Source organism: Entelurus aequoreus, linkage group LG03 (genome assembly GCF_033978785.1).
Source record: "Entelurus aequoreus isolate RoL-2023_Sb linkage group LG03, RoL_Eaeq_v1.1, whole genome shotgun sequence".
Classification (NCBI taxonomy): Eukaryota; Metazoa; Chordata; class Actinopteri; order Syngnathiformes; family Syngnathidae; genus Entelurus; species Entelurus aequoreus.
In genome coordinates this window covers 18,372,337-18,391,040 of record NC_084733.1, presented here as the reverse complement: position 1 = coordinate 18,391,040, position 18,704 = coordinate 18,372,337, and the positions used below count along the sequence as shown (strand labels likewise).

The following is an 18,704-nucleotide window of genomic DNA, read 5'->3' as shown; positions in this document are numbered from 1 at the left end:
GTGTATGTGCTAGAAGACATGCAGGCTATTTCTACAGTGGAGTCACCCGCTTTCAGGGAACTAATTAGCATGAAATCGGGCATCAAACAGCAAATGGCACGAAAACATTTTCCAAGTTCCTGGACACAGTGGACAGTGAGGACATAAACATGGAAAGCAAGCTAGAGAAGACACTCCAAACTCGGCCTCTGCTCATCATTCATCACTGAAGTTGCACACACTCTGTCAATTCTCTTATATACTCTTTCATTCTAGACTTAGAGTGTTTTATTATCACATCACTCTAAATGTATAGACTATAAAGTTTACAAACTTAAAGAGGGATGCTAGTGGGCCAGGCCAATCTTTCCTTTTCTCTAAACTAAAACTGGGGAAATGTGTAGAGTGTTCTGGGCTTCAGTACAGTGTTGATCTCATGAAGACATGATTTTATTTCACAATTCCTTGAGAGAAAAAAATGCCTGGTTAGGCTTTGTGTATGTCATGTGTGCCTTCCTTGGGTGAAGCCAGGTTTACAGCTATGTTGTTATCAGTGTTGGGTTAGTTACTGAAAACCAGTAACTAGTTACAGTTACTAGTTACTTAATTTCAAAATTAACTCAGTTACTAACTCAGTTACTTACACCAAAAAGTAATGCGTTACTGTGAAAAATAACTATTTAGTTACTTATTTAAAAAAATATATGTTTAAGGCTCCCATTAATGCCCTTTTAGCCTTCATTTCAGTACTGTTATTGCACTGGAGAATAATACAATATGTTGATCAACTTAAATGCATTTGCACCACTGAACTCTGCTAAGCAACGTGGTCTACATACAACACACAAAGACAAAGATATGTTTCAAAGGGCCAATTTATTTCGGGCCAGAACAAATAGACACAACTATTTGAAATAGCTGCAACATAACATACATAAGTAACAAACCGCATGATAACAACATGTCACAACATAGCTGTAAACCTGGCTTCACCCAAGGAAGGCACAGATGACATGATTATATGTCATGTCACTATATACAGCACACATACTGCTATACACAAAGCCTAACCAGGCGTTTTTTTCTCTCAAGGAATTGTGAAATAAAATCATGTCTTCAGGAGATCAACACTGTACTGAAGCCCAGAACACTCTACGCATTTCCCCAGTTTTAGTTTAGAGAAAAGGAAAGATTGACCTGGCCCACTAGGATCCCTCTTTATGTTTGTGAACTTTATAGTCCATACATTTAGAGTGATGTGATAATCAAACACTCTAGAAGTCTAGAATGAAAGAGTATATAAGAGAATTCACAGAGTGTGTACCTTCAGTGCTGAATGTTGAGCAGAGGCAGAGTTTGGAGTGTCTTCTTTAGCTCGCTTTCCATGTTTATGTACTCACTGTCTACTGTGTCCAGGTACTTGGAACATGTTCTCCGTGCCATTTGCTGTTTGATGCCCGGTATCATGCTAATTTTGCTGCCTGAAAGCGGGTGACTCCACTGTAGAAATAGCCTGCATGTCTTCTAGCACATACGCTACAATGGAGAGAATAATTTCGCCACACCTAGTGTGTGTGTGACAATCATTGGTACTTTAACTTTAACTCTATCATTGTTGTCCTGGCTAGCAGTCCCTCCGTTAAAATCCAGCCGCTGTTGCTTAGGTGGAAGTGGAGGTGAAGTGGCATCGGAGTCTGTCTCTGTCTTTACTAGCTTCGTCGAAGCATGTTGCTTTTGTAGGTGTTTCAGCAGATTTGAATTGATGTTTTGGGCAGTAGATGGGTTCTTTGATCCGAGACACAACTTACATTTAACTAAAATGTTCTTTTCTTTGTGCTCGACAAAAGAAAAGTAGTGAGAATATCTCCATGTTAAGAAACTCAACTACGGCTGCGCCATGATGTCTTGTTAGTAAACACAGACACGCCACGCCCCCCCCCCCACACCCCCCACCCCCCCACACACAGCGCGCCTCTTGTGACACAGAAAGATTCAGAAGGACGACACCGCAGCTCTCCAATAAAACACACTCAGATCTTCTCAGTTTCTAGCCGATACTATATAAAAAATAACGTAAAAATGTAGTAGCGGTAACTGAGTTACTGAATATAAAAAATAATGCGTTAGACTACTAGTTACCGCCGAAAATAACGCCGTTACAGTAACGCGTTAGTCCCAACACTGTCTAGACTACGATATTGTTCAATTAAGCACACTTATTACGTATATTTAGCTTGTGTGTTATTGTGTGCTAAGCTGTTGTGTAGCTGCTTGCTTCCAGTAGCCTACCATGTTTACATTTTGTAAATGACTCCACTAAAATACAAGTAAAGACCAACCTTGTGTGCTTTTTGGAGGACATTTGGATTTTAACTGGCTGTCCAGCTTTGCACAAGTACAAACGCTGGACATTTTAGAGCAAACCCACATATTACGTTACTTGTTTTTTGTTGATATCGGACCGATAACAATATTGGATCGGTACACCCCGAATATACAATTTATGACAGTCGTGTTGTAAATTGAAGCTACCTTTTAAGTATGTTACGAACAATACGACCTGCACAAGCTGCATTGATTAGTAGTGAGAGTTAAATAAAGTTAGTAAAAAGTGGAATGACAGTAGGAAGTGAGGATGACTGACCCACTCGTGGCCCCGGCTACAGCCTGGTTGAGGAAGGCTCCAGGAGAGTCGGCCTTGCCTATTCCTTGAGAGAAGCCCGTCAGAGAAGGGTTGAACTCCTTTAGGATGTCTGCGCAATAAACGCACACACACACACACACACACACACACACACACACACACACACACACACACACACACACACACACACACACACACACACACACACACACACACACACACACACACACACACACACACACACACACACACACACACACACACACACATTACATAGGGTCTCTGACAGAACAAATACATAAGTATCAGTACTTATATTCTATATAACACAGATATTTGACATGTTGAAGTAAATGTTAATTTAATTTCATTCTGTTTTTTAATTATACATGTATATTTGTTGTTGTTGTTGTTACCTAATCACTAATAAATGGTAAAATGGAAGTGGATTAACTACCAGAAATTCTTGAGACAAGGAGAAGAGTTAAGAATAAATAAAATCTGCTTCTTCCTACTCCTTTTCAGATGCGCTGAATTGTGCTTTTGTGTGAAATAAACTAAACTTTTATTTATGTATTATTTTTCATTTGTGCATGTTGATCATTTTAGGCAACATATGGCAAATTTGCAATTGACGTACTCTCTGAATGAAATGCAACCGTCATATTACTATGTATATTTTTCCCAATGACATGATGCAGCCAAGATTTACATTTACAGTTTCTTCTAAAAAAAATAAAATATTTTGAATATTGTAATATATATATATATATATATATATCTTTTTCTGGCCATTTTGAGCGTTTAATTGACCCCACAAATGTGATGCTCCAGAAACTCAATCTGCTCAAAGGAAGGTCAGTTTTGTAGCTTCTGTAACGAGCTAAACTGTTTTCAGATGTGTGAACATGATTGCAATTGCAATGAGTGATAGTTGCTGGAAATGGGCCTCTATACACCTATGTAGATATTGCACCAAAAACCAGACATTTGCAGCTAGAATAGTCATTTACCACATTAGCAATGTATAGAGTGTATTTCTTTAAAGTTAAGACTAGGTTAAAGTTATCGTCATTGAAAAGTACAGTGCTTTTCCTTCAAAAATAAGGACATTTCAATGTGACCCCAAACTTTTGAACGGTAGTGTATATATACAGTACATATAATCTGAATACATACTTGGCAGAGTGGTGACTGTGGTGATATTTTCATCCCCACCAATGCTGAAAAGGTAAGAAATAAACACATAAAGGTGCTAGATGTACCAAGATACTGAACGTACTTATTTTTAATGTTACCTCCATGACAGTCCTCTGTACTCGTTGATGACCAGAAGAAGATTGTCAGACTTTGCACCAACGCCATTTCCTGCCTGCCACGTTACACAACACAGTAGCCAAATGTTTCTTGACATATTGATTACCCAGGAAATCGAGCAATATAGATCAATATATAGGAGAAGACACTGACTGTCAGAGAGTCACCCACAGCTGCCACCACCTTGATGTCTGCGGGTCGGAGGTCATGAACTGCACACAAGAGTCAAAGCGATGTTGTCACTCACATGAAAGGATCATGTTGTCATTTTCAGTACCTGACTTTGGTGTTGTTGGAGATGGACGACGGTCTGTGCAAGGTATCTCACTTCCCATGACCTGAACAACACACATATATTATATATACATTTATGTATATATAATGTGTATACATGCAGTATAAACATTAGCCGATTGTATATTACGTATACCTGTACTTATTGTATATTGTAATTGTTTGAATATATATATACATATATATATATATATATATATATATATATATATATATATATATATATATATATATATATATATATATATATATATATATATATATATATAAATATATATATATATATATATATATATATGTATATATATATATATATATATATATATATATATATATATATATATATATATATATATATATATATATATATATATATATATATATTTTTTTTTTTGTTGCCCTTTGTTATTATTAGTAATATTATTATTTATATTATGTTTTGACACAATAAAACATAAATACAACAAGACAACAAATAGAAATAACAAATTAATACAACAGTAAATATTATATTGTAATAGTTTATTATTAAATATATAATGTAAAATTATTATATGTACTTCTTCCGAGAGGGTCAAGCAGTAAAAAAAATGTATAAATGGAAAATATTATATTTACTATATTTTATATTTATTTAATGCAAAACACTATTATTATTACTAAAATATGTGTACATTTATTCATTATATTATCAAAATAATTGTAATGATTATCATTTACAATTATTTAAATTAGAACTTATATGAAAATATTACCTTTATTTTAATATGTATTTAATATGTTGTATTATTTTAATGTACTGTTGTATTTCTATTACACACACATATATACTGTGTATACATATATATATATTTATACATCAAACAAAATATAGGTTTTTGTACTTATTATTAGTAGTAGTATTCGCGTCATGATATGTATTATAGTATTTAAAAAATTCTACGCAAAAATACAACAGGAAAATAACTTAGAAATAAAATAAAAATAACTAATAAATAAAACAACAAATATAATATTGCGCAATAATCAATATCAATATTATTGCATTTTTTTCATATTTAATAATTATATTTATATTTATTCATTGTATTCATCATCTTTTACAATTATTATAATTATAACTTTTTAATGAAAATTAGGAAAATATTAGATTTATTTTAGTATTGTATATATTTTTTATTATTATTTAAATGTATTTCCTTGTTGTATTTATGTTGTATTGCCATGTATTGCAACTTATATTTATTGTTACTATATTATGATTCATAATACGTGACAATACAATATCAATTCAACACGGAAGCACATACAAACTATGATGAGTTATAATTAGAACATTAATAATAAATGTAAAATAGTACAGAACTGTTCTAACAATGATAATACACACCTTGTACATATTAATATTACAGTACATTAATCATAGGCTGCTGCCCCCGCGACCCGACCTCGGATAAGCGGAATAAAATGGATGGATGGATGGATACAGTAATGAATTATGAATTATTTTAAATGGAGAAATTACCGGGTCTGTTTGCAAAGCAGCGCCGCGGTTATCCACTTCCTGTCTGTTGTCGAGCAAGTTGAGCGGCGTCCTCAAATAAGGTCGCTCCTTCAGAATCACACAGCAGCCAAAAGTAAAAAATTTTTTTTATTCCACAACAAAAGTTTGGTGGAATCGACCATTTCTGTTTTTGTCTTACTTGAGTTGGACACGCGCTGAGCTGTGATGGACTGCGTGAGGCCTGAAGCTGCAGATTACACCATTTCAAAGGGCAACACAAAGGGAGAAAGAGACAATGTTGCCACTGTTAATCTTTATATCTTATTTTATATCTTATTTTAATCTAATCTACTTTACAGGGTAATAAAAGGCTCATTGGTGACGTCCTTTACTTTTGCTTGAACTCACCAGGCTTGTCCACAGCTGCACGGCCAGTTTGCTTACGTCAGCCAAAATGTCCTCCTGAATAAAAACAGAAGAAGAGCTGTGTGGTTCTTCATGCGGTTCTTTCCACTTCATTGGGTTCTTACTGAGCTGTGCTCCAGGATGAGAGGTCGTGGCTGCAGCAGAGCGCTGAAGTTCAACTGCTGCCACTTCGGATGTTCCAACGCACCACCTAAAGAATCCTGAGAATAAAACCTGTGAGTGGAAATCTTAAAAAAAAATCAACTAAGAAATGATCTTTACCTGCATTTTTTGCACAAGCGTGGCCTCACATAGTCGACTATGTTGTTGTTTCGCACCAATGTACGCGCTATTACAGCAAATAGGCAAAAAAAAAACGCACATTACATTTATATTTATTTATGTTTTCCCCAGTCAAGCACTTACTTGTCCTTGTGTTGACTTGAGTGACACACCACAACATGAACAAGAGTGTGATGCAACTGTCAAAGTATAGGAAAAAAAAAAAAATCACATTATTATGACAGGAGTGACCAGACTTTACAGCAGGGGTCGGCAAACCAAAATGTTGAAAGAGCCACATTGGACCAAAAATACAAACAAAAAATTAAAAGCCTTACATACACATAAGTGTTATAATGAAGGCAACGTGTGGTTTGTCTATATTAGCTATATTAGCCTACTATCAGAGGCTGACGCAAATTTTTATTCTACACATTTTTGCAACATTGGAAATCATTAGTAAAATGGAGGCTTCTCACAGGATGAGATAACTTCTGGAAATTACTGGCTCAGAATGGCCAAAAGTATAGATGTGTGTGTCCAAGTTTAAGGAAACAGCAGGCTGTCTTCTTCTAATGGATTTATTACAATCTTAGCAAGCTGGGTAACGTTTGCTGTGGTCTGGAACAACATGCCACACACACACAACTATGAGAAATGCAGCCAATACTACATACAGATAACGTGTCTTGAGACATGCAAATATAAATTAAATACACAGAGGACAAAAGTAAAGGAAATTAAATGAGCTCAAATATACCTACAAACAAGGCGTAATGATGCAAAATGTACATACAGCTAACCTAAATGGCATGTTAGCATCGATTAGCTTGCGGTCATGGATTGACCAAATATGCTTGATAAGCACTCCAACAAGTCAATAAAATCAACAAAGCTCACCTTTGTGCATTCACACACAGTATAAAACATTTGGTGGACAAAATGAGACAAAGGAGTAGCATTAAACACGGCTTTCTGTGTTTACACGTAAACAAGCTACGATGAGTTCAAGGATCACTGAAATTAGTAGGACAAAACGATGCTTGCCAAATACTCTCATCAGTGAAGCATGTATAACATAAACATTGGGATTTCTAACAATTAGGGAGGTTTGTGTCATGTTTGTTCTCCTACAGAAAATGTATTAAAACAAAAAATATATAACTCATTCATCGCTGATAATTGTTAACTGAATTTCCGCGAAGTAGGAATAATTAATTATAAAAAAAAATATTTTCATAGGTAGAACATTCAAAAACTGTTAACTACATTTTAAATGTTTTTTTTTTAATATTATGGAGACCTCCAGACATTAACTAACACTCTTTAATCAGCTTTACACTCTTTTAATCCTATATGACAGTGGCTTTTTTCACCAAGTACCACCTCAGAAAAAACCTGTCTCTCCAAGTACTACAACAATGACCAACATTAAAATACAGTAGTGCAGTGGGTCTAAATATTCATTAAAACAAGGCAGATGTTTTATTTAACAAGTATATTTAATATTTTTGGCCAATGTAACATTACACACAGTTTGAAAAGTAAAATTGTGTTTACCTACAAATCCCATTACCAGTGAAGTTGGCACGTTGTGTAATTCGTAAATAAAAACAGAATACAATGTTTTGCAAATCGTTTTAAACTTATATTCAATTGAATAGACTGAAAAGACAAGATATTTAATGTTCGAACTGAGAAATTTGTAATTTTTTTGCAAATAATCATTAACTTAGAATTTAATGGCAGCAACACATTGCAAAAAAAGTTGGCACAGGGGCATTTTTACCACTGTGTTACATGACCTTTCCTTTTAACAACACTCAGTAAACGTTTGGGAACTGAGGAGACACATTTTTGAAGCTTTTTAGGTGGAATTCTTTACCATTCTTGTTTGATGTACAGCTTAAGTTGTTCAACAGTCCGGGGGTCTCTGTTGTGGTATTTTAGGCTTCATAATGCGCCACACATATTCATCAGTCCATCTTAGATGAGCTCGGGCCCAGCGACGCCGGCGGCGTTTCTGGGTGTTGTTGATAAATATATTTGGCTTTGCATAGTAGAGTTTTAACTTGCATTTATAGATGTAGCGACTGTGAGCTTACTGACAGTGGTTTTCTGAAGTGTTCCTGAGCCCATGTGGTGATGTCCGTAACACACTGATGTGTAATGGACATCAAAATTACACACAAAAGGCCAAACATCACACTTAACAAAAATCGTCCTTTTACCTGCGGTTTATGGATCCAAAATAAAGAACCCCACTCAGTCTGTGTTTTTTCTATCCTACTGGTCCGATATCAGCAGAAAAAAACAAGTATCGGATGATATTGGCTTGCATCTAAAATCTCCGATACAAGCAGTCAAATCCAATCCAAAGTCCAATATTGATATCGGTTCGATATCAACAAATGACATAATATATGGGTTTGGATCTAAAATGTCCGATACAAGCAGTCCTGCAGCATGCAAAGCTGGACAGCCAGTTCACATCTAAATGTCCTCCAATAAGCACACAATTTTGGTCTTTTCTCCTATTTTAGTCAAGTTTTTTGCAAAAGGTAAACATGGTACTGTAGGCTATAGGCTAGCAGGAGCTAGCAGCTACACAACAGCTTAACACACAATAGCAAACAAGCTAGACATACATAAGTGTCCTTCATTGAACAATATTGCAGTCTAAAACAGCACATTTGTCAATATAAACAAGTATCAAATAATTATAGTTGTACATATTACTCACACATACAGAGTCTTCAAGGCAGAAGCGTATTAGAAAGTATCCACTAACAAACGTGTCCGCATCAATGACCTTATTGCGCCATGAGCGGAACTTAATGAGTTATTGTGAGCACGAGAGCAAAAATAAATTAACACTCCACTTCAAAATGATGAATCTTTCATAAGATGAGTGTTTTCATACTTGACAAATTCACTTGATTAAGCATTTTCTAACATTCCACACTACTAAACAAAAGTATGCAGTTGTACTATGATTCGTGCTGATATCGTATCGGATTAATATCGCTATTGGCCAATATCTTAAGGCTCCATGATAGACATAATATTGGAAATGAAAAAGTCTGCACATCCCTCCTTTTTTATGGGGCCAAAGAAAATTGCGAGTGACAGCACTCTGATTTAAAAAAAAAGGTGAGAAACACTCTTGAATTTAGGAAAGTACAAAGGCGGTCTCTCCCCTTCTCCTTTTTTGAAACAAGAGTGATAAAAGTGATGTTAAATGTTCATGTATCCATTTTATTGGTCATTTTTAAGCATATCACATTTTTTTTTACATATTAAACTATAATTGTTCATTATAAAATATGTTTTGTGTTCATATTTTTGGGTGTCTGGAATGGATTACTTAGATTATTTCTTATGGGAAAAATTGCTGACATTTTTTTGTACGATTTGGTTTACGTCGGGGCTTTTGGAACTGATTACTAACCAGGTACCACTGTATTTTTATTAATAATATATAGGCCAATAAACTTTATTTTTATTTTCTTTGGACAAAATCAAATATAATGTAAAGTAGATGATGATTACTGAACACTGACCAAAATATTTTTTCATCGTCAATAAAAGCAATTATATTGGGAGATGACTAAATGCTATATATATTTTTATTTATTTCATGTATTTCTAAGTTTTAACGAACTTCTGTTATGTGACCTTTAAAAATGTTTTCAACATTTTTGTGGAATTTCTTTTTAACATAGCACGCCACTTTTTTCTCATAACTTCACCTAATATTCCTTCCTAAGAAGGTCATATTTAATGTTTTGTTTATTTTTTTAATATTCAGCGGTTCATCAACTGACTTTGCTTTATAACAAAATAAATACTTGCCAGACACTTCATTAGGTACACCAACAATGTATAAAAAATAAAAGTGTTCAATATTGTTGTATAGATAGATGGATAGTACTTTATTGATTCCTTCAGGAGAGTTCCCTCAGGAAAATTAAAATTCCAGCAGCAGTGTACAGAACTGAGATATAATTTAAAAAGTAAAAAGTAAATAATAAATAATGGGGGTATATGTTATTGTTTTGCATCCCCTGTCACCCCCCCCCCCCCCCCCCCCCCATTCCCCAGAGAGGAGTTGTACAGGCGATGTACAATTTCACTGCATCATTCTAAAAGCTGTTCCTAATGTTTTGGCCACTCTAATAAGACACACAGGAGGGTCAAATTATTGCTGCAAAAAAAACTACAACAATAAAAATAAACACTTTGTTGTAGTAAAACCTTCCAAAACCGTGTTATTATTTCTAGGCAATTGGTGTGACTCTGGTTAGAATGCGCATGTGTACCTAATAAAGTGGCATAGCCAATCGGAACAAACAGGACCAATACCTGTTCTTGTAAAATCCCGAGAGCCGCCTCCACCTCCCGCGTGATGGCGCCGACCTCAGCATCAATCTGCAGCACAAAATAAACAACTTTCCTCAATCTCCGGTTTTACTGGCCTATTTTTACCGCAGCTGTGGAGCGAACGCAATCCCCCTACGTGTTGTGTGCAGGCGCTCAGGTGATCCGCGGAGACAAACAGCAGCACTAACTTCCAGTCCGACGCCTGCAAAAAAAGACACACAAGCATTATTAGAAGCCTCGTTATTCGCATATTCATTTTATAATAATAATAGCACATTTTTTAAATGGTAACTTGAATATAAAGTAGTGTGACGGTGCTGGCCGTTGGCGGAAAAGAGTACTGCAGCTATGAATCCAGCAGAGGGCGCTGTCCTACGAGTCAATTCACCAAACATTTTCCAGCATGAAGACACTTGCTCGTTTTGTAGGTACTGTACTGAAATAATGTAGCAGGTATCTACGGCAGTGATTCTCGTCTCCATCTAGTGGTACCCCAAATAATTGCTTAATTAAACATTCACACACAGTGTTACTGTTCAAACTGTGTGTAATGTTACAGTGGCTAAAAATATTAAATATGCTTGTGTAGTGGAATTTCTGACCTTTGAGCTATATTTCGTGTCTGTCAAGAATGTCTGCTCGTTTAATTTCTTTTCTATTCTAAACTATTGAAGGACCAGATGTAGGCCAAAGTTGAATATGGAGTCGCTCTGACCATTCTACAAAATGTTTTGATTGTCTAAGTATGACTAAGGGATTCAAGCATGTTGCAGAACAAACAGGTGGAAAACATCAGGACCTTGACGCATGAAGAAAACAGATAAAATGGCCAACTGACAAGGGCTGTGGAGTTTGCTTGATTCTTGTGTCCTCCGGAGGACGTTTGTTTGTCTGCATGGGCAGCTCTATCCAACTTTGTACTTTTGATTATTGGTAAATAAACCTTTTGTACTAAACTCACTTTTGTTGCTGTTTAAGCTTCGGACAATCCACTACACTTGTTAAATAAATCATATGCCTTGTTTTTAATGAATATTTAGGCCTACTAGGCTACTGTATTTTAACCTCTTAAGGCCCAAGCTGTTTTTTTTACATGTTTTTTTTTTTATTTCTCTTTGCTATTTGGGCTTATTGGACCCTAATTAGAATAAAAACTAAGAATCATCTTTTGATATGATGTACTTAGTCCATACGTACACAAACGTGTACCGTATCTTTCGGAGTATAAGTCGCTCCAGCCGAAAATGCACAATAAAGAAGGAAAAAAACATATATAAGTCGCACTGGAGTATAAGTCGCATTTTTGGGGGAAATTTATTTGATAAAACCCAACACCAAGAATAGACATTTGAAAGGCAATTTAAAATAAATAAAGAATAGTGAACAACAGGCTGAATAAGTGTACGTTATATGAGGCATAAATAACCAACTGAGAACGTGCCTGGTATGTTAACGTAACATATTATGGTAAGAGTCATTCAAATAACTATAACATATAGAACATGCTATACGTTTACCAAACAATCTGTCACTCCTAATCGCTAAATCCCATGAAATCTTATACGTCTAGTCTCTTACGTGAATGAGCTAAATAATATTATTTGATATTTTACGGTAATGTGTTAATCATTTCACACATAAGTCGCTCCTGAGTATAAGTCGCACCCCCGGCCAAACTATGAAAAAAACTGCGACTTATAGTCCGAAAAATACGGTACTTCATGTTTAGTGACATGCTAATTCTTATTTTTACACTTTTTTTTCCAAATTCCATTTTATGTTATACTCTTCTGACACCAGCAGATGGCAGTATAAGTGTCCACATAAGCGGCCATAAGACCCCTATTCAGTAGTGTACACAATTTTGGAAACAAGAGCTAAAAGGTGCTGTCCACGCATGTGGCCAACTAAGCCGTCGGTCATTATGGTGGTACTTGTGTTTTCTGAGGTGATACTTGGTGGGAAAAAGTTTGAGAACCACCGACCTACGGTATGGTACGGTATTCGATACATTTTGTACGTCAAAGATGCCAACAGCAAACCGATGCACGTCAATTTATACCAAGATAGCTGAACAAAACATCCACGTTAGCTGTGTGTTGTAGGTCAGTGATACCCAACCTTTTTGAAGCTGCGGACCGGTCAACGCTTGAAAATTTGTCCTACGGACCGGGGGGTGTTTTTGTGTGTTTTTTTGTCATAAAGAAATACAATCATGTGTGCTTACGGACTGTATCCCTGCAGACTATATTGATCTATATTGATATATAATGTACATATTGTGTTTTTTATGTTGATTTAATAAAATAAAAAAATAAAAAATTAATATTTTTTATTTTTTATTTTACCAGTTTACCACGGCCCGGTGGTTGGGGACCACTGTTGTAGGTGACAAAGAACATTTGTGTAATATTTAATAACATTGGGGCTGTCAAAAATGACAAGTTAACCTGTGCAATTATTGACAAAGAATATTGCATTAATCATGTAAATACGCAGATTAATCACGCAATTTATTTTGCTCCTTTACTTTCTAATCTATTCTAACAACATTGCATTTGTGTACAAATATTGGGGTCTTTTTTTAAGTTAATTGACATTTTTAAGTTAGTAATACTTGTGATTAATACTGATTACCGTATTTTTCGGACTATAAGTCGTAGTTTTTTTCATAGTGCGGGGGGTGCGACTTATACTCAGGAGCGACTTATGAGTGAAATTACTAACACATTACCGTAAAATATCAAATAATATTATTTACCTCATTCACGTAAGAGACTAGACGTCAAAGATTTCATGGGATTTAGCGTTTAGGAGTGACAGATTGTTTGGTAAACGTATAGCATGTTCTATATGTTATAGTTATTTGAATGACTCTTACCATAATATGTTACGTTAACATACCAGGCACGTTCTCAGTTGGTTATTTATGCCTCATATAACGTACACTTATTCAGCCTGTTGTTCACTATTCTTTATTTATTTTATTTTGCCTTTCAAATGTCTATTCTTGGTGTTGGGTTTTATCAAATAAATTTCCCCCAAAAATGCGACTTATACTCCAGTGCGACTTATATATGTTTTTTTCCTTCTTTTTTATGCATTTTCGGCCGGTGCGACTTATACTCCGACTTATACTAAGAAAAATACGGTAATCCACATTTAAACATGTGGTTAAACTTTTTCAAAAAGCTGCATCTTTAGACAGCACTACTGATAACATACAGTATCTCAGTAACAATTAATTCATTTTATTTTTTACAATTCATCGAGGGTTAAGTAAAAAGCGCGCTACGGGGTAAATATTAGTCCCCAGGTTGCACTTTGGAGACCCCTGATCTATGGGGAAGTATGCTCAAATTTTTTAAATAAAATTGCATTAGGCCCCTGATAAGTGCATGCTACTCTCTGCAGTTGAGTACTCCCGTACATTAAATACAATATGGTGCCCTGCAAGGGTCAAAGTATACCTGATGTGACGGAGGTAAAGACAGGTCCTCCACTTCCTGCAACAAACTCCTGCAACACATTCACTTCAGTCATGTTGACATTGTGTGTGTGTGCGTGTGTGTGTGTGTGTGTGTGTGTGTGTGTGTGTGTGTGTGTGTGTGTGTGTGTGTGTGTGTGTGTTCTTCTATTTCTACCTTTCTTGAGACATCAAGAAGGAAAAGTACCTTCCATATGATGACCGGTGAACAAGTTAGGACATAAATCATGGTCCCAATACGGAAAACCATCACATCTAATAGAGAATGTCTCATTTGCACCCCTGGCGGTGAAATATATCTAAATTAAGGGAAAAGGAAGGATTTTTCAAATTGACTGTGTGTCAGTTTTAAAAATGCTCCCCCTCTGGCCAACATATGTTATAACAAGTGTGTGTAACAAATTGAAATGCGCCCCCTTTGGTCAAAATTAATAAAAAAAACATAAAATAAATATGTATATATAGACATACTGTAATAACTTGAAGTAAATAATGAAGATTAAAAACCAATTACAATCAAAAATTTAAAATAAATAAAATAAAAGCAGTCTTTTTCTCACAATGTGTCGACTTTTTTCTTATAAAATTGGGAACAATTTCTCATATTCTTTCTCTTTCCGTAATATTGCAATATTTTCCTGTAAAATTACTACTTTTTTATGTAAAATTACTACTTTTTAATGCAAAATGGTGACATTTGTCATATAAAATTCTGACTTTTATCACAATATTGCCAATTTTTTTGTTGTTCTTATAAAGTAGTGACATTTTTTGAGTAAAATTGTGGCTTTTGTCATAAACTTTCCATGTAAAATTCCGATTATTATTATAATATTGCCAACATTTTAAAGTTTTCTTATAAAATTGTGACGAAAATGACGACTCTTCTAAAAAAATTACAAAAATGTTAAGCTTTTCTTGTAAAATTGCGACTGTTATTGAGTAAAATACCAACTTTTATCATAATATTGCACAGATGTTCAGTTTTTATTGTCAAATTCTGACTTGCGTTGAGTAAAATTACGACTTTTGTTATAATACTGCCAAAATTCTAAGTTTTTCTTGTGAAATTCCAACTCATTTTCACAACAAGCTTTTTTATATTTGTATAGTATGTATATATTATTAATGTTGTAAATACAAATCTTTATATATCTAGAAAGGGTGGTTCTAAAGAGGTAGGCATTTTTCGGAGGTCTCAAGAAAGTAACAACTACAAGAATGTGTGTGTGTGTGTGTGTGTGTGTGTGTGTGTGTGTGTGTGTGTGTGTGTGTGTGTGTGTGTGTGTGTGTGTGTGTGTGTGTGTGTGTGTGTGTGTGTGTGTGTATACCTGGGTTGTAATGATGCTTCCCCATTTGCAGTGATCACCTCAGGGTTAAAAATAGACAGCAGCTCTATACATGGTGAATGACAGATTAATTATTTGTGGGTTTTATTTGTTCAAAGCAATGGTTCTCAATTACTTTCTGTCACACTCCCCTTAAGAGACAGACTTTTTTCACGCCCTCCCCTGAAGATAATGTTCATGTATTTTTATCTGTATGTGTCAAGATAGTTCTTTACTGACACAAAGGATGCTATTACACCATTGCCTCTCACGCTGTTTATTTACTTATCTGTACATTTCAAGACACACGGTATTACCGTATTTCCGAATATAAGGCGCACTGCCGATGAATGGTCTATTTTTAAAAAATATCTTTTTTCATGTATAAGGCACACAGGATTGTAGGGCGCATTAAAGGAGTCATATTATTTTTATTTTTTTCTAAATGTAAAACACTTCCTTGTGGTCTACATAACATGTAATGGATGTTCTTTGGTCAAAGTGTTGCATAGATGATGTTTTACAGATCATCTTCAAGCCGCTTTCTGACAGTTGCTTCCGGATGCGCCGTTTTGTGGGCGGTCTTATTTACGTGGCTCACCTTCGACAGCGTCTTTTCTCTGTCATCTTTGTTGTAGCGGTGTAGCGTGCAAGGACGGAAGTGGAAGAAGTGTCAAAAGATGGCGCTAACTGTTTTAATGACATTCAGACTTTACTTCAATCAATAACGGAGCAGCATCTCCTCATTGGGAAACAACAACACTGGAAATGTGTCCCGTGAAAAACCGTCCGACCTGAACTCTAATAACTAAAGTTCCTTGGGTGAATAATGTAAACTCACTACACCAGTAAGTTTTAGCGCTTTTATGGCGAGTTTACTGACAGATATAAGTAAGAACTTTACACTACTTTATATTAGAAATGGCAACAGCGGAGGATGAATGTCACATAACAAGAAGATAGAGAAAAAGAAGAAGCTTATCGACGGTGGTGTTGCCACGGACTACAAAGGTGGAAGCGCGCAATTTTTCAGGATTTATGCAGATCCCAAATACAGATCAGCAGGTACCAGAAGGTAAGAAAAGTTCCTTTTGCATAATATTGCGAAACAAAGCGCCAGATAATATGTCTTACTTATACACACACCCTAATAATACTCGTATGTTGATGCACATCAAGCGGTGCAGCATCATAGCTTACCAAAGTCATACTAAAATATTTTGATAGATTTTTGAGCGCCCGTGTGTAATGTTCTATATTTTCAATGGAACATATAAAATGTTTTTTTTATTTTATTTGAGTCATATCACCATCATTTTGCAGTCTACATGTATCTCTTATGTTTGACTGCCATCTACTGGTCACACTTGTCATTACACCATGTACCAAATAAAACTGCTTTGAGGTTGGTAAGCAAAATCCGAATGTATCCAGAATTTAGCCATCATACTGCAGTCTACACGTATCTCTTATGTTTGACTGCCATCTACTGGTCACAGTTGTCATTACACCATGTACCAAATAAAATTGCTTCGAGGTCGGTAAGCAAAACCAGAATTATTCCGTACATTAGGCGCACCGGGTTATAAGGCGCACTGTCGGGTTTTGAGGGGAAAAAAAGGATTTTAAGTGCGCCTTATAGTCCGAAAATTACGGTACGCTATTGCCTCTCACCCCAGAGCACTTCACTTGATTTTACATATTTATATTTTATACCAAGTATGTATTACTTTTTGTATGTAAAAAACAATGAAAAAGCCAAAATTATACTATTGACAAATAGTTATACTATAAAAATTATTTAAAAAAATCAATATACCATGATAGTATAGTTCAGTAAGTACAGTGATTTAACATAAAACAGTATCTCTTTATAATTTTTCTATTTTTTCTAAATATTATATGTATTTGAAAAAGTGTTTTTTCCATTTTTGCAAATCTCATTACTAATATATAATGTATATATATATATATATATATATATATATATATATATATATATATATATATATAAATAAAAAGTTCAACTTATACATTAAATACAATAATGTGAATATTATATATTAATAGACAAATATTTTCCTTACCGGCAACTTGACTGACTAGCCTGGACGTTACATTCCTAAACAAATAATTATATGAATCTGTTAGTGGGGCTTTACAGTATGTGGTACATACTACAGTAATATACTGTATGTGTACCTGCCAGACAGCGACGTGCTCAGGGAATACAACGCTGAGATATCTGCAGGTTGGACAGCATGAACTGATACGGGCGGGAAAATAAGAGAAATACATGAAGCCACTCAAAATTGGATTATTTACTGTATATACTGTATATCTGTGTGTATATAGAGATTATATGCATCTTACCTGAGGAGGGAGTAGAGAGTGAGGAAAGTGGTGATGGTGAACAGAGAAATGCCTTGTAGCTTTCTATCTGTAACATATTATATACATAAGTGATATAGCGTAATATCTATCATAAGTGGCATTTACAGTACCTGGTCATTGTCTTGCATGTCAATGCTGTCAATGTCTGAATGGGATATGGGAAAAAAATTGGTTGGATAAAAAACAACAACAATACGGCAGACCACATTGAATGACATGGCGGGTCACGTTAATGAGGTGACATACCACATTAAATGAAGTGGCAGACAACATGGAATGACGTGACGGACCACATAAATGACGTGACGGACCATATAAATGACGTACAAACCACTCATTGAGTTGCTGCCACCAGCAATTACATGCCACAGGGCTGAAGACTTGTTTATTGTTTTTTCATGTGGCCCCCCTGACACCTTATGGCAGGGTTGTCAAGCTCGTTTTTATTGAGGGATACATTGCAAGTATGGCTGGCCTCGGAGGGCCACATTAATTGATGTGTTGGACCACGTTAAATGATATGGTAGGCCACATTAAATGACGTGACGGACCATATAAATGACGTGACATACCAGGTTAAATGACATAGAGGACCACATTGAATGACGTGACGGACCACATAAATGATGTGACAGGCCTCCTTAATCTATGTCACGGGTCACATTAAATGATATGGCGGGCCAGCCT

At 35.3% G+C, this 18,704-nt stretch overlaps 1 protein-coding gene across 1 annotated transcript in view; it reads right to left on the bottom strand.

Moving 5' to 3' along the window:
- Positions 1–18,704, bottom strand: part of LOC133646246 (phospholipase B1, membrane-associated-like) — a 64,470-nt gene that overhangs the window by 37,859 nt on the left and 7,907 nt on the right. The window contains exons 3-21 of the mRNA XM_062041413.1: positions 18,128–18,162; positions 17,997–18,063; positions 17,826–17,889; positions 17,711–17,745; positions 15,627–15,690; positions 14,279–14,327; positions 10,945–11,010; positions 10,791–10,856; positions 6,570–6,625; positions 6,426–6,492; positions 6,269–6,364; positions 6,147–6,200; positions 5,938–5,985; positions 5,760–5,846; positions 4,218–4,278; positions 4,094–4,152; positions 3,922–3,995; positions 3,803–3,846; positions 2,624–2,732 (exon numbers count right to left, since the gene is read on the bottom strand). Of these exons, the coding sequence (XP_061897397.1) occupies positions 2,624–2,732; positions 3,803–3,846; positions 3,922–3,995; positions 4,094–4,152; positions 4,218–4,278; positions 5,760–5,846; positions 5,938–5,985; positions 6,147–6,200; positions 6,269–6,364; positions 6,426–6,492; positions 6,570–6,625; positions 10,791–10,856; positions 10,945–11,010; positions 14,279–14,327; positions 15,627–15,690; positions 17,711–17,745; positions 17,826–17,889; positions 17,997–18,063; positions 18,128–18,162 (1,201 nt within the window). The remainder of the gene's footprint in view (positions 1–2,623; positions 2,733–3,802; positions 3,847–3,921; positions 3,996–4,093; positions 4,153–4,217; positions 4,279–5,759; positions 5,847–5,937; positions 5,986–6,146; positions 6,201–6,268; positions 6,365–6,425; positions 6,493–6,569; positions 6,626–10,790; positions 10,857–10,944; positions 11,011–14,278; positions 14,328–15,626; positions 15,691–17,710; positions 17,746–17,825; positions 17,890–17,996; positions 18,064–18,127; positions 18,163–18,704) is intronic.